The sequence below is a fragment of the Pogoniulus pusillus genome, chromosome 30 (assembly GCF_015220805.1).
Source record: "Pogoniulus pusillus isolate bPogPus1 chromosome 30, bPogPus1.pri, whole genome shotgun sequence".
Taxonomy (NCBI): domain Eukaryota; kingdom Metazoa; phylum Chordata; class Aves; order Piciformes; family Lybiidae; genus Pogoniulus; species Pogoniulus pusillus.
Genome location: NC_087293.1, coordinates 7,784,378 through 7,808,666, shown reverse-complemented (window position 1 = coordinate 7,808,666; position 24,289 = coordinate 7,784,378). Strand labels below are relative to the sequence as shown.

The 24,289-nt window shown below is 40.0% G+C and overlaps 1 protein-coding gene across 2 annotated transcripts in view; it reads left to right on the top strand.

Moving 5' to 3' along the window:
• The window catches only part of TMEM132C (transmembrane protein 132C), a 245,586-nt gene that overhangs the window by 13,746 nt on the left and 207,551 nt on the right, over positions 1 to 24,289 (top strand). The window contains exon 1 of one of the 2 annotated variants that reach the window (XM_064169090.1): positions 8,298 to 8,453. The exons of the other annotated variant lie outside the window; for it this stretch is intronic. Within the exon in view, the coding sequence (XP_064025160.1) occupies positions 8,387 to 8,453 (67 nt within the window). The 5' untranslated portion in view covers positions 8,298 to 8,386. Of the gene's footprint in view, positions 1 to 8,297; positions 8,454 to 24,289 lie in introns of those variants that run through there. 2 annotated transcript variants of the gene reach the window in all.

The following is a 24,289-nucleotide window of genomic DNA, read 5'->3' as shown; positions in this document are numbered from 1 at the left end:
GTGTTCTAACACTAAATGAATAACTGCCAAGACGCTGGCATAAGCTGTTAGCTGATCAAGTTCTGGCTCTTCTGTTGTGAAGCAAATTCTGCTTTGTGGGCACTCTGTCATGCCCTACATACTGCAAATGGAGACTTGGTTCTGCTTATTTCAGTAGGAGACTTGCTGCTCATCAGGAATTCAACCCACATCTATTGCTCTGTCTATATATTTATCTAACAATACATGTCTGCTTGGTAAGGTGTCTTCAGTCTGCCTCATTTTACCATGCAATTTCGCTTCCTCTGAAGGGAAACAGGTTTGATGAAGACAACATTTGTAATGCTATTTGTAAGTGAAGGATAGTTTGGTATGAATTCTTCTTTTACAGCATTTACATATCCCTTTGCAAGAGGGAGCTAGTTCATGATGCCATATAGAATTTGGCACTGCTAGACCCTGTTGCAGTTGAAGTGATTTTGGAAATCTCTCTCGTTTTCTGCTAATTATTCTATGTTTATATGTGATAGGTGCAGTTCATTGAACTAACCAGGTTGGAAGAGACCTCTAAGATCATCCAATCCACCCTAGCACCCAGCCCTAGCCAGTCAACTAGACCATGGCACTAAGTGCCTCAGCCAGTTGTTTTTTGAACACCTCCAGGGACGGCGACTCCACCACCTCCCTGGGCAGCCCATTCCAATGCCAATCACTCTGTCTGCCAACAACTTCCTCAACATCCAGCCTAGACCTTCCCCAGCACAACTTGAGACTGTGTCCCCTTGTTCTGTTGCTGGTTGCCTGGCAGAAGAGACCAACCCCTACATGGCTACGACCTCCCTTCAGGTAGTTGTAGATAGCAATGAAGTCTGCCTGGAGCCTTCTCTTCTCCAGGCTAAACACCCTCAGCCTCTCCTCACAGGGCTGTGTTCCAGGCCCCTCACCATCTTGGTTGCCCTTTTCTGGACACCTTCCAGTATCTCAACATCTCTCTTGAATTGAGGAGCCCTATGATTCTAAATTTCAGAGTAGATGGTCCTGTAAAGGACATCTTCTGTTAAGAGATCAACACTTATTGGAAAGCCATCCCCCTTGCACAAATTTAAACTCTACTATAGGCCACATGAGTTAAGATCTTAAACTACCTGATGTTCCTATGATTACAGAACAGTAAGAAATACCTTTAGAGGGTGATTCAAACTGTTGTGTTGACTTCAAAAGGCCTTTATTCTTTCATCATCAAAATCCTTGATGAGTAATGTTTACTTTCAGATGCCACAGTTTTGTAGGATAAATCTGGGTGTATGTGACTGAAGTTGGACACACACAACAGAACATCTCCCAGGCTTCAAAAGGAATGAAACTGTGCATTAAATGTTAAAGGACTTAGCTGGAAAGCTCCTTTTTCTGTTACCTCTACTCTGTTTTCTGGATTTGGTTATCCAAAGCTGATACTCTGATATATGTCATCCAACCTTCCACCCTCTTGAAAAGCAAGTTGTGGATTGCCAGCCTATGATTTTGATAATTTCTCATCCTCTTTGAGGAAATACACTTGGATTTATATTGAAACTTAAATTCTATGCTAACGTGGCCCAAAAGCAAATGGCACTTTGCGTAAATACAGGGTGAATATGACCCCACTATACCTTGTAATTCTGAATTAGTCTCATTGCATTTCAGAGTTTAGCTCCTCTTAACTGAAAACGAAATCAAATGGTGTGAGCTTTTGGGAAACTGTTTGGGAGAAACAGAAAATGCAAACCACATGCTATAGTCACCATGTGAAGACTTTGAGGAGAAATCTGTCTTCATTATTGGAAAAACGAACTCCAGTGGCTTTACCAAGTGACATTTCAAAGCAGTCGGAGATGAAAGGTCTGTGGTCTAATTCATTGCACATGTGATGTTTCCCGGTGTTGTATTGAAAAAGAAGTGAGGGAAGTGCTGTAAAATTGAGGGTTTATCTGGTCTAGTAAAAAAGTTTAATCATAGCTTTCTCTCTAAAGTGGCAGCTATTTGTGTATCAGAAAATCACACCTAGATTAGCTGCTCAACAGTTGTCACTAGAATACCCTTTAAAATGGAACTTTCTCAGGCTGCAGCAGTTTCAGCTGAAGTTTTCAGTGCTGCATATTTACTGACTGATTTGGGAAAGTTCTGTGAAGTGCTTCAGTTGTTTTTGAGAACAAAGCCAGCTAGAAATCCTGAGTTGTGGCCAGCTAGAGTAATTTCCCTGAGCAGCACCAGCTGGGTTAAATCCTGTGATTTTCACTGTTAGAGACAAAGATAGATGGTGTTTTCCTTATTCTCTCCTCCTGAAGTGATGATGAGGGTGTATGAATGCTGGCATTCATTTTTGCTAAGTAAGATTCAGAACTGCAGATAACTCCTGCAAACACATTCCTGCATTAGAAAAGGCACATGAAAAAGGAGATAAAAATATTTTGGAAGCCACATAGCTTTTAGTCTAATTACATGAAAAAATCTGTGCAAAGTTGCCAGACTTCTAAGTCTGCAAAATTTGGTTTAGTCAGTTCTTAATGTGGAATTGAGAGGGTGGCAGCAGCATTATTCTTGTCTTTGCAGAGCAGGCTGCTTCTCGGATACTGGAGTCGCATATGGATTTTTATGGGGTATGTTCCTGCTGAACTGTCATAAACCGTCGTGGGCCCAGGCTAAAAGCTTGCAAGGCCACAGAGGCTCTTACATGTTCTCAGAATGCTCCCTTCCTCTATTCTGTTTCATGCAGAAAAGGAGGAGGAAGCAATCTCTGGGCATGACAAGGGTTAAAGAACAGGTGGTTATCTACGGGACTGCTGCCTCATTTTGTACACAGGATGGATAGCTTCCTGGGAAAAAATCCCAGTTTTTGTACTGAAGGAGGTTATTGTCTGTGGACTTCAGCTTCATTTGTTGCAGAAGCTGGAAGGTGTGTAGATGTAACAGGCTCAGCAAGAGTTTAACCTCTGAAACTATACGGAAAGGAACATTGACATTTTTGAGTATAAACAGCCTCTGTGGCTGTCACTGTTTTTCCTACTCATAGAATATATTTTTAGTAGCCCTTCAAAGACCATAAGATTGCTTTCATGAATCAAATGCAAACTACAGGAAGAAGATAGGCAGAGGATATCTGGTTCTAAGCCTCCTGTGTTAACCTCTCAGGAACTTCCCTTGGCATTCAGGGCTCCATTTTCCAAATCTCTCCTTTATCTTTACTTGCTGCAGCCAGACATGCTGGATGAGTTTGCAGGTTCACATGTATCTCATAGAAGGAGCAAAGATTGTAGAAAGATAAAAAGGAGTTCAGTAGCACTCTGGGAAATGATAATCTGTTCTTCTTCTTGGCCCAGTTTAGTGCTGTGCTGGGAGAAGGGGGCAGGAGGGGCAGATTTTTTTGTTATGCCTTCATATTTTTTTTACAACTGTCCATAACATAAGCAAGAAATTTGCTCAGAACTTACACTAAAATTGTATTCTTCAGAAAATCAAGGCACGGGTTTTTCTAAATCAGAAATTGCTTCCTAGAACACAGTTATGAATTTTGCTGGGCTGCAGGTCCCCCTTTTAAAATGATACAAAACTCTTTTCCAAAAAGTGTTGCAAAAGTACTTGTATTCATATTTCTGAAGGGTTCTGTACAGTACATGCTAAATTGTGGAAGTGTGTCAGCATTTTAATATTTCAGTGTGTGCCAGTTTGAAGCTAGCTAGAGTGTTTTGGTGAGAAGAACTAGATTACAGGCTGTGAAAGGGAAACAGTGCTGATGTCTACTTCACTCATAGGCTTGCTGAGAGGTATAAGAACAAGAATCCAAATATAGATAAGGGAGTTGCTCTTTGTCTGGGCTGTGGGCTGCGTTTTTCTCTCTAACCTCACCCTCCATCTCTCACTTTGCTTCCTAACCCCCCTGGCCGACCCTCCATTCTTCCTTGGGGCACAAGGCAACATCTGGGGTAAGGTAGGGGAGTGGGAGAAGGTGGAAGGGTGTTTGGGAGCCCTTCCTGGGGACTCAGGTTCTTGGGAGGGCTGTTGTGTTTCTGTATTACCTTTTACCTATATATTACTGTATGTAACTGTATATACTGTAAATATCTGCTTGTGTATTCTGCTAAGCTGTAAATATAAAGCTTCGTTCAATTTTCAGAGCTGCCTGAGTCTAGTCTGGGTGGTTTCCAAAGTGTGGGGGGGAGGGGGGCAGGTAACACCCAAACCATCACACGGTGCAACACTCGAATGTTGTCTCTTTAAGGTGTGGAGCTGTACAAAATCATAAAGGCATGGTGAGCAGCTGTCCATTCTGTCAGCCTTAGTGAGAAGTTCTCTGGAACAAATAATACGTCATTAAAGGCTGTGTCTTAATGCATATGCATGTGGGGATGAATTAAGTCTAAGTCTGGATTTCCTTATTACTTTTTTAGTGCTTTCCTTGGCAAACTTAACATTCTTTTTTTTTTTTTGTGAAGGAACCTTCTTGCTCATTGTAGGCTATTCCTGCTGCTTTTAATATCCTTTGAGATTGATTCATGAAGTGCCAACATCTTGAGCTTTGGAAAAAAAAAAAGTAAGAATCCTAAAGAAAAGACCTTGGCTACATGGCAATAGATTTGAACTCAGGCGTTTAGTGTGCCACTTTGATGTGAAAGAGCCATCTTGTGATTCAAAGAACTTTTACTGTTAATTAAGGCCATTAATCCAATCAGTTCCGTTTTGAGTTAAAAACTGATAGTATTGACGAAGTGCTCAAAGACAGCATCTGGATCCGGTTTACTTGAGTTATGTTTTACCTGAGAAACCTCCTTAGTTCAATAAATTTTGAACATTTGTATGTGGTGATTACTTAGAGAACATATTTTCTGTGGATGAGCTCAAGAGCACTTTTATATTAGTATATTGCACTTCTCGCTTGCTCCCTGGGATAGGACAAGGAGCAATGGGTGTAAGCTGCAGCACAGGAGGTTCCACCCCAACGCAAGAGGGAACTTCTTTACTCTAAGGGTCCCAGAGCACTGGAACAGGCTCCCCAGAGAGGTTGTGGAGTCTCCTTCTCTGGAGCCTTTCAAGGCCTGTCTGGATGCCTGGCCTGAACTAGATTGTATGGTCCTGCTGTGGCAGGGGGGTTGGACTTGATGATCTCTTTGGGTGCCTTCCAACCCCTGACATCCTGTGGCATTCAAGCAATCAATGTTGTCCTGAGGTAGGATAGGTCAATGTGTGTGTTTCCATTTCACCTGCTGACAGTTTATCACAGGAGAATTAAATTGTGAAGAAACAAAAGAAAATGGAAGTGAAGAGTTGAGTGTAAGAAGGACTTGTGACATCTTTTTAGTAGGTCTCTGGACAGAGTGTTGGGAAAAAAAGGAAATCAAAGTGATGTTTCCCTATAAACCAGACATGTGGCCACATTTATGACTTGCTGTATGTGTTCTGAGTTGTGCTGGAGGTAGCTCTGGTTTAGGGACACTTTTATGTGGTGGCTTGCAGTAGTTTTCTGATGAGACAGAGCAGCAGAAACTGTACACAAATAAATGCCAAAACTTTATTTTTCTCTTACCTGTGTAGCTTTACTGACTTATGAGAAAACAGATAATGTTTTCTCATGCCCTGCCTGGGCAACTAGGATTGAATGGAATTGGATTCTGTGGCAGCACTGATGCCAAAGTTGCTGCTTCGACATTGTCTTGTCAAGGTCAATGATCTTGATATTGGACCTGCAGCTAATATAGTGCAGTGGCTGAGACTTAGTAACTTTAAGTTCAATTTATGTTGCTGTTCTGCTGTAATTCTGTATCTTTGAGCGATTAGGGGATTCTTTTCAGTTGATTTTAGTTACTAACTGAAGTATGGTTAAAGAGCTGTCTTATTTAAAAAGAAGAGGACACTGAAAGGTTGCCTGAAAGACAACATTGGATAGTGAACGAGGCTGGCAGAGATCTGACTCCTGACTTTTTCTGGAAAAATCCTTGTTTCTTCCTTGATGAAATGCTGAAAGAGGATCCAATTTAAATGCATAGATTTAATGGAGTTAATTTTTGCGGGCGTTTATAATTTCCCACTTTATTGCATTCCATTGTGTCACACTGCGTGCAGAAGAAATATGTTTTTCTTTCTCCACCAGATTTCAGATGCTTTAGAATCCTCTAGAGGTTCTTTGCAGCTGATGTGGTTGGTAAAAAAGCTACAAGAACTTCCCCCAGTTTTTAATCTGATGTGGGTTTTTTTTAGGTCTGCATTGAAACGTGGTTTTTTTTTTTTCCTAGGCTCTTACAAAGAAAGCAGTCAAACTTCCTTTCAGATCTTTGTAAATATTCCTGCTAATTAAGCTATTTAGAGTGGCTTTTGGAAGAATATCTTTACAGTTTTTTGAATACAGTGGTTAATGTTTTGAGAATGTCTTTGTCTTGTATGAAAAAGTTTTTAACAGCTTACAAACCAAAACTTTGTACTTTGAATGTCAGAGTGGTAATTTCCTTCAGCAGGTAACAGAAGTAGGGTAATAAGACACTCCATTGCTTCAGGGCTTGGGTGGTGGTTGTTGTTTGGTTTTGGTTTTTTGTTTTTTAGGGAAATACCAAGTGTTTAAAGAGAGAGAAAAACAGAGGTGTCTTCTTTTAAAGAGTCGGAGGAGTCTATTCAATGACTATAGAGCTCCTGGATTCTTTCTAGAGTTCCTGTTAGTGACTTATATGATTACGTTTTAGTCTGTTTATTTATACATCACCAGCAAACTATAGTGCAAGAGATCCCTTAGCTGATAAATCTGACTTTTATTCTCCTATCCTTCTTTCAAGAGTGCTTGCTTAAAAGAAAAAAAAAGGTATTTTGTAGGCTCTTGTTTTGACTGTGTGAACACAGACCAGTTACTTGTCATTTTGATGCCTTGTTTCTGGAACTTGTTTTGGTTCCCTCAGGAGAATAATCTTAAATATAATTTTCCTTCTTTGCCTTCTTTACTTCTTTTAATATTTTTTAATCTAAGGAAATGATGGCATCCAATAATCGTAACAGAGGCCAGAAATCTTTGGTTCAGACAAGAACAGCAATACAGTCTGTGCTTCAAAAGCACAAGCTTTCCTATAATAAGAAGTAAGCTGGAGGGTTTCTCATAAGTTTAGTGAATGGTGTGATAGCACAGAGATTGGATGCATCATGGTTTATTGTCAAAGCCAGGCTGAAATGCAGAAGTTTAATGTAGACAGTGAACCCAGAGTCTCTGCTTGATGCAAGCATGGAAGATGGTCTGCAAAGCACATGGGACTGTCTGCTGTGTCATAGCAGTGTATCACCAACATCAGACAGCTTAATTTGCAGCTATTGCTATTCAGACAAGGTACCCACAGCCAGATAGACTTGCAAACATGGCAGTGTTTCTTACCAATCCCTAGATTCAAGAGCTGTGCAGGTACAGCTGGTGAGTTCTCAATTGTGAAGTTGTGTCCACCAATTCCATGCTATGGGTGCCAGGTTGGGCTTTGGGTTCTGACCACATTGTCCTTGAGAATAGAAAGGGTATTGGCCTTTTTTTTTAAATACTTTGCTTGGTTTTTAAGTGTCCATTACATTGGCCAAGTGCCCATAGTAAATTATTTTTATGTACCTAATTCGTTCTCAATGAAACAGACCAATCCATTAAGGATTCTGCACTAAAAACTGTAGCTCATTATGTGTTCTTGTGGTGTATGACATCAGTAGAAAGCCGCAAGTTAATTACATTCTTAATTACAGCTTGGTATTGAATTAGGGACCTATTATACATAGAATAATTGAAAACCTGCTGAGATCACGTCTGGTAACATCTAATTGTGTCCCATGACTTTTTTCCTCCTAAACTTTAAATAAAACCTGCCATTTCATTTAGCATGGTTTTAATTAATTGACATGAGAAATGTAATTAGAGCTGAGGCAATGGACCAACTATCTTAAAACAATCACTCAGAAATTAATCATATTTTGGGGAACAATTAACTGTTTCTAGAGCAAGAACTATTTTGCATTTCTGGAAAAACCTTGAGCAGGCACAACTGAAGAAAGGACTTGCTGTTCTTAGAAGAAAATGAATGTCTCTGAACATTCAAATCTTCTCAGTTCTCTTTCAGCTTAAGGGAACTTGATTCGCTTGCAGCTCCAGGCATCAGAAACCTAAGAACAGCACAGGAAGAGAACTGAGATCTAATAATTTGCCTGAGTATTGGGAAGGGCAGGGTATGGCTCTATTGTATCAGGAGCAGAAGAGGTTAATGGTGGCCTGAAGGGCGGAGAAGTTCATTCCCAGCTTTTCTTGACTTCAGTGGAATCACCTGCTGCCTGGGAAGAGCAGGAGAGTTTTGCCTCTGCATTAGTGAGAGCAGGTTGTGAGTTGGACTTGCTGAACTTTCTGCCTTGGTTTTCCAATTTCCCTCTGCCTATGTGGATGTGGCAGAAGTTTTTTGGAAGCTGCTTTGTCATCTGCCATCCAGGGAGCACTACTGCAGGTAATGAGGAAAAAATGTTTCCTCTTTTCTCTCTTTCTGAATATGTTAGCCCACTCTTGCCGTCAATATTAAGACTAATTAGCTAAGTTAGGTAGGACCTGGTAGTGAGAATGGTGGTCAGTTAGTGGACCAATGTGTTGGGCATCTTTTCTCCTTCTGTTTGATTAAAAAATCTTGTCTGTGGTCTTAGAATTTAAAGAAGCTTTCTGAGGAGATGCCAATGAGCAGTATTTTCAGTGGCAATTTCTAAGGCTGACATGTAATCAGAAGATTTGAATCTGTTACTACTTTTCACTTTCTTTTTGTAGAAGCCTGGAAAGTTGTTTACTTCTGTGTTTTGGTTTAGCTTTTTTGGTTTTGTTTGTTAATGGAGATGATTATTTCTGTTGATTTTTTTTTTCAGAGGCAAGCCTTTCATTTACATTAACCTGCAACACAGCTTTAATCCCAGGGTGAAGAACAGCATCCGTTTACTCTTTGCAGAAAGATTTATTTGCTTCAGGATGTAGAGTTGTTCTTTCCTGCATATAGCTTGAGGGGCTTTTGTATCTCTAAAATTAACGTGCACAGATTTAGACCTTCCTATAGATAAATATACATATGTTTTGTTGATAGATGGAGAGCATTTGCAAGGATAAAACTGCTGTCTGAGAGCAGGTTTAAGAGATCTCGCTGTGCTTGGACACAAGCAGAAAAACACTGAGTACATCAGCTGAAAACTGGCTGGCAGCCATAGCACATAGAATGGAGGGAATGTTTGCCTAAAAGACTAGATTGTGTCAGGCGTGACTAAGCAGGAATTTTAGCTAAAATGCTTTAGCAAATTGAATGCTTAGAGGAAAATGAGAACGTTCATGGTCTTATCTATCTTCACTTGAGACTGGATTTGTCTTTTAAATACAAAAATTTATGAAGAGGGGAGAGGAAGTTGTGCAGAGTGTTTCCTGATTTTTAGAAGTGCTCATATAGAATCATAAAATCAACCAGGTTGGAAGAGACCTCCAAGCATCCAGTCCAACCTATCCCCTAGCCCTATCCAGTCAACTAGACCATGGCACCAAGTGCCTCATCCAGGCTTTTCTTGAACACCTCCAGGGACGGTGACTGCTGAATATTTTGTTGTGGCTGTGTTGACATTCCTTCTGGAATATCTGTGCCTTTTAATGGCTTTGCAGCTCCTGGAGCATTGGGCCATCAGTCATGTAGTAAAATACTTTCATTACCTCCATACACTAGACAGACTCAGTGAGAGAAAAGGTGGGACTGGATGGAAGGAGTGGACTTCAAGCTTGCTTTCTGACTGTCAGAAGAATGATAAACTGTAAGTCTTGGGTATTCCTTCTTTTCTCCATGAATGGCATTCCTGATGGAAAGAGAAGTCAGAATTTGTGTACTCTGCAGTTCCTCCTCTTTTTTTGCTGAATCTTCATGGGAATGGCCACTGCCAAGGGTTAGCTTCATGGAGTAAGTAATCCAGCAGGTCAGATAGTGTGGAGCTAACAATGAGGAGGTTTGCTCCCCTTGGTGTAGGGCCATTATGTGTTTATAACAGACTAAGATAATGTTCCTCTTAACTTCTTTCCCTCCCTTCAAGCTCTTTTCATGTCTTTGGAAGTGTGTGATTTTTCACTTTTTTTTAGCCTTGACATCAAAAATTCTTTCTCTCAGGTAGAGGTCTTCAAGAGTAAAGTTGTGTTCATGTTGAATAAATGAGAACCCCTGTTGCTATAAGGTTTCTGAAAAGCTGTCAATTAATAAACCAGTAGGAAACTTTGCTGGAATACATGACCCTGCCTGCTCAATCTTTTATTCATTTTTTCTTTTATGGACTGTCTTGGTCTTTGTTCCTTCTTTTTCTCATATTACCCTTATGGGATATGTATGCAAATTGATGAACAAACCGTCATGTAACACATCTAGACAGGTTTAGTGTGTAACACTACTGCTCTGACAAGATTCCAGGAACTTCTAGAATGTGGAAAACAGGGCTACTGGAGGCTCACAAACTGATGAAATGGTAATTCTTATATTACTATTTCTCACATTCCTGCAAATACAGGTGAAAGAGGAGTTAACAGTGAAGCAGATATGCTGTGGTTAAGAAAAATGAAAAGCCATTTGAGCTAGAAACCATTACCTGTCACTGAGCTAGTGCACTTAGACTAGCCTAGAGTGAACTGGATCAAGCCTGGGATAGGGCTGAAAAACTTTCAGTGCTAGGAATAGCACTGGAGTAGTGTTGCAGGATTGGAAAGAAACACTGTTAGACACTTATACAAAGCCTACATGTGGGGCTCTCACTTCCAGAAAAAGGCTCACCTCAAGTCAGGAGGTATATGGCAGGGATGCTGCTTATGCACAAAACATGCATTACAGATCCAAAAAAATGATAATTGAAATTTCCATGCAGACTGCTTGTGCAGAATCGATGTTTCAATAAGCTTTAAGGACAAAAAAAATTAAGGGGAAGCAATTGCCTGAATTGGTGAATTCAGTAAAATCAGTCTTTCCTGGCAGGTGATTTCTGGAGGGTTCCTGTCTTCTGAAGGCCATAGGAGTGGACATGTGGAATAAACTGACAACAGAGGGCAACTGTCTTTGTCTCCCTCCAGTTTTGCTTAAGCCTTCCATTTTTCAGTGATAATACTAAATGAAGTACAAGTCTGGACAGCAGCCAGGTGTCAGCACATGGCAGAAGGTTTTAATTCTGCTTTCAGAAACTAGATAAGTGGTGTGCTAATATAAGCTAATATAAGCACAACCTCCCTTCTCAGTTGGACAGCTTGAGAGGGAAGATGATCATGACACTGCCATGTTGTAGTGTTTTGTGTTAGAGCTTGTTAGAGCTCTAATTATTACAGCTGTCTCTGTAACATGCTGCCTCAGTATTACAACATCTATTTGATTATATCCAATGACAGAGCAGCCAGAGGAGCATTAATTCCCCGGGAAGCTTTTTGTCTCATGGTTATGTGCCCTTTTTTTCCTGGTTGGGTTCATACTCTGATGCTGTTTAGGATTGATAACTGGTGATGTCGTTTTTCACTCCCTCACTTCCCAAATTCCACACTGAAAGCTGTGTTTCTGAGTAATTGTCAGGATGTGCATTTACCTGCATTCTCTCTGAGGTTCCCTAATTTCTTCAGAAGCACTGCAGCCACGAAGCAGGCTGTAGCTTGTGCCCAGGGCAGGCTGATTAGTGCATGCATTCAGATGACCAGTGAAGACATCTGTTTTCAGTGAAGAAATCCAAACCACAGTGCCTCTGAATGTGCAAATGGACTGAAATTAGTGTTCGTAACATTAAGCAGCAGTGCTTTCTACCCTGCTTGTTCATTATGGATTTTAACGCTTTCCACTCTTCATTAAATCTGTGTTTGAATTTATGCATAATTCTCTGTAGCAAGGGGAAAAGTTGCTTTGGTTTATGGCATTTATTTTATTTTTTAAAAAAAATTATTTTATTTTTATTTTATTATTTTTTATTTTTATTTTTTAAAAATATTTTTTTTAAAAATTAGAATTTTAGATTTTTTTCTTTTAAAAATTATTTTTATTTTATTCTTTTTTTATCTTATTTTTATTATTATATATTTAATTATGATTATTTTTTTATTTAATATTTAAATTTATTTTTATTTTTAATTTTTTACTTAAAATTATTTTTATTTTATTTTTCTTATTTTTATTTATTTTTTTTTAAATTTGTATTTAAGTTTTTTAAATTATTGGTTTATTTTTATTTTTTATTATTTTAAAGTTTTATTGATTTAAAAATATTCTGGTTTAATTTTAAAAAATCCTGTTTTAATTTTTATTAATTGTATTTTTAGTTTTAAAATTTATTTTTACTTGTAAATTTATTTATAATTTTTTAAAAATAGCTTTTATTTATTTTAAATTTATTTTAATTTTTTGTTTTTCATTTATTTAATTTTTAAGATTAACTTTAAAATGTATGCTTATTAATATATTTTTTTAGCTTTTTATTTTTAAATGTATCTGTATTAATTTTATCCTTAGTTTTTATTTTAAAATGTGAGATCACTGCAAGTTGTGTTAGAGAGTTGAGTGACAAGTGAGTGACCCTTTCCTTTCCTTTGAGCCTCCTTCTGTTACAGAGCACTGGGCTTTCACCACGATACGCCAGTTACAGATGCAGCAGTCATTTGACACGTGTTTGGCACCGAGGAATTTTAGAACCTGAGCCTGGATTTGCACAAGATAGTGCTGCTTAGAATGAATTAAAGGAAATTGGATCTTGGTGGTCTGGCTACAGCAGTGCTGGACAGGCACGTATCAAAATCTGCTGCACTTCTCGGCGGCTCAGTTGATTGAATACAGGACAAAGCTGTGACAGTACCCTTGGAAGTGGTCTCGATGAGTCCTTTGCCAGGCTGCTGTTTGCCAGCTGAATTTGGTACTCTCATTCCTCTGATCAATGAATAGATTTTCCTCAGATCCTCTCTTACTTCTCAGCTTCCTGTCCAGCCTTTTTGTTTTTTTTTTTTCCTGTGTAAGATGAAATCTATCACAAGAGCTTAGATTTATTAAGTGATGCCTGATTTGCTTTGTGTAATGTCAGGGCAGGAGAGAAACTGCATGTGTCTTTAGAACTAGCATGACAGAAAGGCTTTGGATAATTCCATAGATTTTTAAGAGGTTGGCTTGGTTTAAATGATTAGTGGGAAAGCTTCAGAGAAGACTAAACATTTAAGTTTCTGTTCTGCCCTTACTTGTACCCGTGGATATCTCTGGATTTTCACATTTGAATGCCAAAATAATTTTGTCTCTTTCCCTCTCTCCCTTTTTCTCCTCTGAGATTGCACCTAGTTGGTAGTCTCTCTTCTGGCAGTCAGTGAATGTCTAGGGAATATTGCCAGGTACAGAGGGATAGGGGAAGGCAGTGTGCCTTCATCAACAGTGTTCTTACAGATATCCCTTAAATAACAGATCCCTTCACCTCTAACAGTTCAGAATTCCGCTTCATCCTCCTAACCCCCTCTACTGGAAATTATCATCTCCCCTCCTCCAGCTCTATTCTTCTACTCTCCTGGCAGAATTTGTTTTCTTCTCTTCCATAGCCCTGTATGAGCTGCCATTTAAAACTTTTTTTCTTCTGGATGTACCTGGAGTGGTGGGAACCTCAGATGGTGAAAGAAAATTTTGTCAGGGGCACAAATCCTTCCTGTAACTTGCATAGGACTGGGAAACAAAGACCAGAGAAACAATCTGCTGAGTCTGATCCCATGCTGCTGAGATGTCTGCCACCAGCTGAAGGTCAAAATCTATGTGATGGTTAAATTAAACTCGGTAGCTGATTACAGAAACTTTTGTATAGTTAAGTTGTGGCTTGCGTGTGACATACAGTAACAGTTGTGTGAGGAATAGAAATTTCCTCTTTGTCTGCCCAATTCTGATTCTCAAACAAGGCTTCTGCTCTTGTGTTTGAGTACTTAATCATCTGCCAGTTCCTTCTAATTCTTTACTAGCTGGATGTCTTATGGGGCAAACAATGGGAAGAGGGTTAGTGTGGTGTTGGCAAGGCATCTGGAAACACAACACAGATACTAACTGGCAATCATTTCCACTTGACTGGGCCAGTAGCTGGTCTAAAGCTATCATTGGTTCTTGGTGGAATGTTTTAGCACTGTTCTTAAAAATGATGGATGAATGCTCTTCTAATTACTATCCTATCTTCCATCTGTGACAGTGGTGTAAGTAGGAACTATTCAGTCAAAGCGAAATGCTCTTTTTTTACAGTCCCAGGTGTAGTATGTTCTTTAGTGAAGTCTGAATCGGGTGTGGAAAGAACTGACTTGGTCTACTCTGTTCCCATGGAGTATTTCATTAGTAAGTGCTTTTCACAGTTAGGTGTGAGCTAAGCTGTGGGTTTTGTCTGTGCTAAGTAGGTTTTAGTTATTCTTTTGACCTTCAGCTCCTCCTTCAGAAGTTTATGCATCAAGGGACGTGCTTTGATGCAGTTCTGAGGCAAGTCTATGTTCCTTGGTTTTCAGTACCTTCACTCCATGAAGGTATCAGTCATCGGTATCTAGGCAGATTGGCAGTGTGACTGGCCTGGGTAACACAGATAAATCCTGTAGGCTGCAGACAAGGTATCAGTCTTTGTGTGTGAATGATCAGCAGGTGTCTTTTTCTTGCTGAGTCTTCCACATGGTGACTCAGGAGGCCAAGGAGGTTGGTGAATTGCTTCAAGCTAATTGTGTTAGTAGTAGCCAAATAGTGCAGCTGTTTGATTTTTGTCTTTCAGCCCTTTTCTGACAAGTATTTTCATGCCATGTGAGCCAGGGCTGTGTATCCTGCTAGGTCTAAAAGTGTGATCTAGAGAGATGCTGAGTATTCACCTCACATCAAATTGCCAAGTACAGAAAGCTCTTAAAAGGGCACTACTGGAATTGTTTAGAAGAGTTCTTTGCTGGGCACACTTAGTAGTTAAAGTAGAGATGCTTCCATTGAGGAGAGTCTGTCCAAATGCATTCAGCTGTGGAGCTGATGCATGCTGTGCTGTGACCATGTGCATGATACAGGAGTCTGAGAGGATTCTCCAAAATGTCTTGCATGAACGTTGATCTAGTAACTAGTTCTGAGACAGGGTATAAGCTGAGTATCTAGCTTGCAGTTTGTTTTTTTATTACCTCTGTCCAGCCATAGTGTGAGGAGAAGGTTACTGATGTGCAGTGGATAAAGGACTGTGTTGATGTGAAGGGAATTCTACCCCTGAGAAGCCTAGAGGACATTCTTAGAGTGACTTTGAAGAGCACATAATTTATTATGATGATTCTTCTGCCAATTTATAGGGTTTTTTAAAAAATCATTTCTTAAGAGCATTGCTTTTCTCCCAGCTGTGTACAAAGTGAATCTGATTGCTGTCTGTTGTTCCTTTGTGGAATTCATTTATGTTCCTGCACAGTAAGTGAAGAATTGACTACCTTTTCATTATACTTTTGTTGGTACAGATTGATGTATAAGGCCCTTTTTGATCTGTTATGAAATGGAATCATGTTATTGACAAGAAGGAAGATAGAGGGAAAATCTGAGTCTACTTCTGCCTGCCAGTGTGCACTTAATTATTTGCTACTGCTTAATAAAATAACTTGGAGTATACCACCAAGCTGACAACTGGTAGAGCTTTTGAAGTCTGTAGAGCTTTGGTGTTGATACTGAAAGATAATGAGCTCTGAGGAGGGTCTGACCTTGGGAATCCTGGATCCAGAGAGGGCACTTGGGTCTGTCGATGAGTTGCTAGATGCAAGTGATGCTTTGGAATAGCAGATATTATAGTCTGGCTCTTCCTTGAAAATAAAGTAAAACCTAAACTGCAAGAGGAGTGTACACATTACATGTTGCATTGGAGTAAGTAAATTTGCTGAAGTCCCTACGTAAAGGATGAGACTTCATTTTCCTTTACTATAATGAAGCTATGTTATGCTGGGGAAACCAAAATATTAATTTACCTGTTTACTTTGACCTTTTTTAATGCTAAAAGTACATAAACTGTACCCTTGACTTTTCCCTTTGCTCCTTCTCTTTGTGCAAAACAATTCCTTGTGTATGTATTCAAAATATGTAATGTATAAATAAGCACATGAAAATATTTTGGTGAACTACTGTGTCTGGCTTACATGAACAAGTTTGTGTGCTGAAAGGTGGTAGGGATGTTACTGCAGCTTTGTTTGTTTAATGATGCACTGGTTTACAACCAGTAGGGATGAGGAATCGGAAGGTTGCTTTTAAACTCAATGACAGATTGCCAGGGGAACGAGGGCTATAAAGCCATTCATTTGGCTGTCCTCTGGGGAGAGTCAGCCATCCATCCAGCTGAGTCAGCTACAGCAATAAGGCAGGAGAAACCTTCCAGCTAGCCAGCCATTTAGAAAATGTGCTAGCTGCTTCTGGGGATTCATTTAGTTAATCAGATTAGTTTAGCAAGTGTCAATGAGAGAACTGACCAAGTGGCTGCTAGATAAAGTAGGCTATGTGAAAAAGAAACAATCATTGGCAAGAAAAATAACTAGCATTTGTCATTTCAAATTCTAACCACTTAGCAGCACCGTGTTCCAGTGCAGTTACACCCTCATGTTAATACCTGCATGTGGATTAGTTTGGAAAGGTTTTGAGCCCACTTCTTCCCAGCTCCCGTACTGCTTTCATTCATACTGTTTTCTGTGTTGTTAGCTACCTCTCAGCTACCCCCTTTTCACCTTCTTTAAAGGCTCTTAAGTTTGAAGAAAACTCTTGATAACTGTATAAGTGAAGCATGGAAGCATCTGCATTTCTGTCCATTATTGTTTGGTTGGATTGGTTTTTTATCCTCTTTTTGTCAGAGTGGACCCAAGCCTTCTTCTGTATCAGTCAGGATGTGGGTGAGGATTTGCAAGCCAAAAGTGGCACTCAGAAATGGGTTTATGAGCTCAGTGGAAATTGAATAGCAAAAACTAGGTTGCTAGCAGCATCAAAACCATGATTTATTTCTTTTCAAATGGAAGTGGAGAACAAGTAAACTGTTGAGACACTACCTCATTTATCTGTATCTTCTGTAAAACCTTGTGTATAATTAAAATGCCACAAAAATTTAGCTGGAAGAAAAAAATATGATGTCTCTGTTAATATTGAAGGGGCCCTTTGACTTAGACCAGTTGAGAATCTGATGCGATATAAAAGCTGCCAATAAGGAAGATACTTGGGAAAAAAAAAGACCTCTTCCACTTAAAATCCTGCATAAAAATAGCCAATTTAATTGCTGACATTAAAATATCATAATTGGCTATAAATAGTGGTTAAGAAAATGGAGACATTCATAACAGTTATGTTTTCTCTTTTGGTTAGTTTTGAACCTATTTTCAGCACAAGCTCTTTGAATGCTACCTTTTTGTTCAGGGAGATTTCAGTCTTTTTCATTATCCTGATATCACATATTTCACTGGGAGAGTTTCAGCAGAAATCAGTGCAGGATTCTGTACTCATTAATAAGTATTTTGGAAGTGTTTTAATGCTAAGGAAGCCCCCTCCCTCTCCCCCCCAGATCTTTGGCTTGCTTTGTTTTCAAACATTTACTTATTTTGTGACATCTTCATTGCCTTTATTCTGTAGGAGACTAATTGCATGAGTTCACCTATTTTGTGTTTTGAGGAATTAGCTATTAAATAGCAACGACTTAAAATCTTTGATGGATTACATGTAACTGTCTGAATTGCAACAGTAATTCAATGTAACAGTCATTGCTTATGAGGTGTAAAGTAATTTATCCCACTAATAAAACATCATTGTATGCTTCCTAAGAGAAAATACTAAATTCATTCTTGTTACTGTGCTGTTTTATATCTTAATTCTGGTCAAATTTCTGCTGTAATATAAAGAATACTCAATTGCATCTTTTCATAAAGATGACTTTGAAATCCTTTGCAGTGGAAGAAAATCAAGACAAAGACCTGCCAAACAGAAGTTGTATTCTGTGAATGTAAATAGGTTCTGCACCATAATTAGTGATTTTCTAGGGCTGGACTGGAGGCCCTGTGTTTTCATGGGAAAATCCGTTTGATGTGTACCATCCCTAATTTCTGCAGTACTGAATAACCAGGCTCTAATTCTGCTGTAATGAACCATGTGTTAATGCTACAGCCTTCTGTCCAGCCAGAAGCCAAAACACCATGTCTGACTTTGTAATGAATCTTGCAGACGTCTTGTTGACTCCATGGGTAGGCTTTTGTTCCAAATCTGTCCTCAAATATTGCTACTTTGCATTGAAACATGCAAAGCATCCTACATTTGTGCTTGGCTTTACTCTGCTAACTTTCCTGGAAAGCCTGGGCACTTCTTACCCTTTAGAGAAATTCTTTGTTTCCTTCTGTGATGTAAAACAGTGGATCTCTCTGAAGCTTTAAATTGACTGTTTATATGATACAGTTCAGTTTTCTTTCATGATTCTTTTTGGTTTTGTTGGAGGATTTTTGTAGGTTTTTTGTTTGTTTTGTTTTAAGCTGAGTCACAGCACAGAGGTGAGGGGTTGGTGTGTATCTCTTGAGTGGAAAGGCTTCTTTCTACCAACCACCAGTTTCTTGGTGGGTCTTTTAATACATATGAGCACTTCTTTTTGTGTTCTGATGAACAACTTTCGTATGTGTTTTTTCTTCAAATGGGTTTATTTTCTGCTCCTAAGCTGTCTGCTTGTTTGCTTGTTTGATTTCCTTTTACCTTTGGTTTAAAACCTGCAAAAAGGGCATGTGGTTTTGTGTGAGTACAGTTAGACACAGGAAGGTGTCAACCAAGTTCAGACTGTTTGGTGTTGAGAATGGCTCACTCAAATCTTCATCAAATACACAGAGTGAATGGAACCCTCCCTTCTCTCTCTGAAAGGTAGTTGAGAGCAGTTCTGATCCTCTTATACGCATGGCCAGAGCAATGTTATTAAGCATGTTGCACTGATCAGCAGGTCCACATACTGTGTCTGGATGGAGTAGTGGCTAGGCTGAGGTCCCACTAAGGTGACCATACACGCAGAGTGCTGGGAATGTTCTGTTTGGGTTATAAACTGATGAAACGGTTGTTGCTTGTACAGAAGTGTTACTGGTAGCTCCTACAGGATGTAGGTAAAGAATACATGAGTGTAAACTAATGTCTATTGTATATATGGGTCCACGAGGTAGGTTTCTTCCCAGTTTTGTTGATTATCAGGCATGTATATCGCACCCTTCGTTTACATGTAGAGAGTCTAACCCAATTGAAGTGAGCACTTGTATTCTTTGTCTGCACAGCTTCTCCCCATTAGCATAGTTGTTACTCCTGAGAGTATGTGTTCATTCATTGCGTCTCAGTGTGGCAGTCAAAGAATTAATTACTCTGAGAAGGGACAGGCCTCTTCTAAAGAGTTTCACAACTTCAGCTTTTAATGGATCTCTCTCCCCTGCTGAGGCTGCACCGCAGCTTGTCAAAGCATTCGCGGCGGCTCCACGGGTCAGTGGCTCCCAATGGAGAGACAGTGTTAGAGGAACCGTGACACTGGTTCCTAAGGCTGATTTACTTGGAATTGGGGGTGGGGGGGGGTGGGGTGGGGGGGGGGGTTAGGAGGAGTGAGGGAAGGAGAAGGGAAATTGTAAGCCCTTGAGTCATTGTGCAGAGGAAGCAGATTTAGAAGTTCTCATTTTTAAAGCAGAAAAGCAGTACTTTATTTAAGCACATGTTTCTTGCGCTTTCAAGCGCTAACCTCGCTGGTTGCTTCCGAAAGTGATTGCCTAAATGGCCGGGCCGTGATGCCGCTGGATGTTTGTTTCGTTAGATAATGTCACTTAGCGATTTTCATTAAAAACATGTCAGCATTGATTTTTCTAAAGCACCCTCGGAAGTGCATTCTGACCCTTTTTTTTTAAGGTTGAATCCGCTGCAGAGTCTCCCACTGAATCAGTCTAAAGCAGGATTATTTTCCGACTAAGAAATGTTGATTAAATATTTTGATGTATGAGTGGTTAAGACTGCTTTAAGAACAAAGCATGCCACGGGGAAATGAACTGAGACAAGGGGAAAGCTGAAAGGGAGGATGCTATAAAGCAGGCACTTTGTTCATTCATGCATTGTTATTTAAAGTTAGTGATGTAAATCACCTGAAGATCTGGTCCTGTAGATTAGCATCAATTCACACACCGGATTGTATTGACATGATGCTGATATGAGTGGGGAAATGTTATTGTTAAACATGGTTAAATCTGAGTTCAAACAAGTATTGTTTCTTCTCTTTCCTTATTACCAGGAGTTTTGAGGGAGCCTGGCATATTTGTTCCTTAAGTTTCAAAATGCTGGCAGTCACAGAACTTAAACTGATCAGCTGGTTTTGTCATATGCCTGTGGGATTTTCCCCTGCTTTCTTCCTGTGGCTCATTATGCTTATTTTTTCACATATGAAAAATCAGTTACAAGACATGTATGGTGATTTGCAATGACATGGGAACCTTCAAGTAACTCTGGCACAGCTGCCTTTGACTGCAGGACACTGAGCTCGCTGCTCCAAGACTTATGCTTAGATTCCTGCATTAGTTAACACTGGGACTTCACAGCATTGACACACAGATGAATTTTGGAAAGTTCTGGTACTGGTCATTTGGCTCTTGAATTTAAAACTGTGAACTGGCTTGCCTAGCAGTGGGCCATAGAAATCCAAATTTATGACTGAGAACAGCTTTAAAGGTGGCTTTGTGTGCATCTACTTTTTAAAGATGGAGAGCTTGGTTTCCTTGTCACTTTGAATTGCCCTCACTAAGACAGATTTTGAGTAAATCATCTCTACGTTCCCGTACTTGGTGGCAGAAAATAGGTTTGTGGATTTCTGTTCAGCAGATTCTAGTCTCTGAGAAACAGCATATTATGTTCATTAGGTAATTATTAGTCGTATTTGCATGGATTACATCCCATGAATTATTAGGTAAATCTAACATCCAGGTTGTTGTGGAGAAAAAAAGAATTTGAAGTGTATGCATTTTGTATTGCAAATGATTTGGACAAGAATATCTTACCTGAATGCTAGTTAAGGTGGCCAAACCTGGTGAGGTAGTGAAGTGCCTTCCTGGCTGATAGATATAGCTCTTGTGTTGCTTCTGTGCAGTTGGTTAACTGCTTCGAGGGAACTGATAGACTTGTGGGAAGTAAAAATATAATTGATAGGAAGGAACATTCAACAGCTCAATGCTCAGAAGTCTCCAACTCCATCAGATTCTTACCCTGTCCTAATATGCCTTTTCTCTAAAAAGAGAGCGTGGCGGGGGGGAAAGTGCAGTTAGAGCTTCTCGGTAGTGGCTGTTTGTTTGCTCTTTAAAAAGTTAACACTGCCCGGGTGTGACTTCTATGTATCTGCTTGGGACTGTTCTTGTGGGGGTGAGGATGATAGCCAGTTGTGCCATAGTGTCTGTTGCGGTAGTTCCTGACCTTTTGATCAGAGATACAGATACCCAAAGGGGAAAAATCTTTGAGTGCCTTTCTGTGTGCATCTCGATGGATGTCTCCAAAAGCTCTCTGCACTCAGATCATGTGTGCCACATCCTGTCTGTCTGTTCTGTGTGCACTGGTTGGTTGGTTTGGTTCTTTTTTTCCCTCAGTTCACATCCATAAGCTGTCTGCCTTTCCTTCAATTCCTCTTTTAATCTACATTCATCATATACGTTGGACTTTTAGTGCTATTAATGCTCACTGGTATGTGGTACAGTGGACTTCTAGGGCAGGTATCCTTTCAAATACTTTGCTGGATTCCCCCAGGGTTTGAGAAGAACATCTGTTTAAGTGGGACCAGCTGATACACACAGTGTGGCTCAAGCCTCGCTTACATCCACCATCTCTGGCAGGTATGTAGGTCTTTAAAGTGAGCTGGACTGCTGCAGCTCTTTTGCATAATAGCTTCTACAATTGCACCAACGTATTGTCTCTTCATGGTATAGTCTCCATGTAAACTTTGCCACTGTCACACGATTCTGGGATAGAGGAACACATGAGTGGCCCATCAAATCCTGTGCCCAAGCTCTGGAGGTGGCCTTTTTCAAAGGTATTGGAGGAATGCAAAAGAAACCCCCTAACGTGCCCAGCCAATTGTGCAACTCTATACGACCAGGCTGGAGGGGAGGGGACTGGATTTCTTCCTGACCCCTACCTGTCAGTCAGCTTAGCCCTGAAGGATAAGCTGATCTTTTGAAGTCAAGGCTTAAAATTGTTGAGACTGGAGGGCATTTCTAATAGGTTACTGGGTTAGCAAGGAAAAGCAGTGGTGCTTTGATCAGATATTGTAGTGTTGTGCACACACACACGTGAATTCAATAGCTACTGCTTAATGCATACCTACATTGTCCATATTACTAAATCAGAACCAGAGGGTGTCTGCAACACAGTCATCTCCTTAAGCAGATTGAGAGCTTTTTCTGGAGATAGTGGCTAATGGAGCAGTTCTTTTTACTGATAAAGCAGTGAAGGAGCATGAACTCTGGCTTTCCTGTAAGAGAGAGTGTGTGTGTAAAATGTTGTGAGCCTGCCCCAGTTAGGAGATTTCAGCGTTAGTGAAATGCAAAGAGTAAAAGCACAAACTGGCACAAACCTACCAAGAGCAACACACTGAAAATATGATTCTGAAAGGGAAGCACCTTCCTCTTCCCCCCCCTCAAACAACCACACCATAAATTTTCTCCCTCTTTTGGTTTTAGTGCTGTTGTAAAAAGTCCAGGCCTGCTTTAACAACCTGAAACTTTCTCTTACAATGGCCGGGGCTGAGCTTTGAGACACTGCCACAACTCATTGTCTGTGGAAGAACCCTTGCTGGGAAGGCTGTGATTTATATCAGCCTGCCTGTCATAGGGTGAAAAGAATGCCCGGTTTTTCATTTTGATCAAATGTTAGGTTTGAAAGCCACCCACTGTTGTAAACTCAGTTGGAGTGGAGAGATGAGATGGAGCACATTGCATGCTTTGTTGCTGAGATAGTGTTTTAAGCCTGTCTGAATCTGTTTCCCATTGCTGAGTGCAGGGAGGAAAGATGTGGATTTAAAAAAGGCAAAACTAAACCGAGGACTTTTTTCCCCCCTCTATTCTCAGTGGAGCAAAAAATGGGGTGAGGGTGTCTCAAGTCTTCAGTAAAGACACTAAGGAAGACAAAATCTTTGGAATTCATTTGGGATCTAAGTAGAGGAACTTGCAGAGAAGATGAGGATGGAATTTTCTAGGGGAGTCTAGCAGAGATTATATCACCTAGTTCTTACTGAAAGCTGCTGGACCTGCTTGCCCTTATGGCTAAAACTGGGGAGGTGACACCAAAACAATTCTGTTCTATAATTGGATTTATTTTCTTTTATCAAGTTTCTCCAGTTCCCTTCTTCCCCTCCCCCTCCTCTTTTCTCCCTTTGGTCTCCCGTTTAGCAGCGTTCACATGGACTTTCCTTTCAGAAAGGATGGATGCTGATGCAGTTCTGGAACTACAGTATTCTTCTTGTTTTAAATGCTCAGTAGTTTCTGTGGCTTTTTGTTCTCTTGACTGTGTTGGCAACAGCATAGAGGACTTTCTCTGGTTTCAGGTTTCATCACAGATTTCCAACTTGGACTGCCCTTAAGGTATAAAAGCATCTGATCTGAGTTTGTGGCTTTGAGTTTAAATGATATTCAATTTCTGATTTTTCTTAGGTTAGATCTCATTTTGGCTAAGTTTTATGATGGAGAGTTAACATTTTTACCTCATTCATGTGGTACTTTGTCCTGGAATGAATAATTAAAGTTGGACTCTGAGATTCTGTTTACAGGGCTTGGAGCAGTCTTTCCGAAGATTATAGTAAATAAAAATGATGATATGTGCCTATGGACTCATGTGTGAAGAGTGTAAGCTGTTGACCCCCTCTTAGTCTGATTGTCATAGTCCTCAGGTAGTCTGTATGATGCCAATGAGCAATTTTTATGAGAGGTCACTACTGTGAGTGAGAGAAATTTTTTGTATCTCCCTTACCTTTGCTGGTGTTACATTTGTAAATGTAAAATTAGCCATTTCCCCTGCTCTGCCACCACAAAATCATGTCTGTGTTCACCTGATATGAGAAGACATAATATAGTCTCATAGAGGGTGCTTTGAAACTAAGCACGTTCAAGATTAAAATATTATCGTGACAGTGGAGGAAAAAATACCCAGTGTACTTTAACCAGTATATTTGATCAGTCCTTAAGGTCAGAGCAGATTTAAAGGCCATCTGTGGTATGACTCCATTGACTTATATAAACCAGGATCAAATGTGATTCATGTATTTGTGTGGTCTGACCCCTTCGAATTCTCCGGGCAAGTTATGCTACGAAGGGAGAGAGGCACAGAGGTTC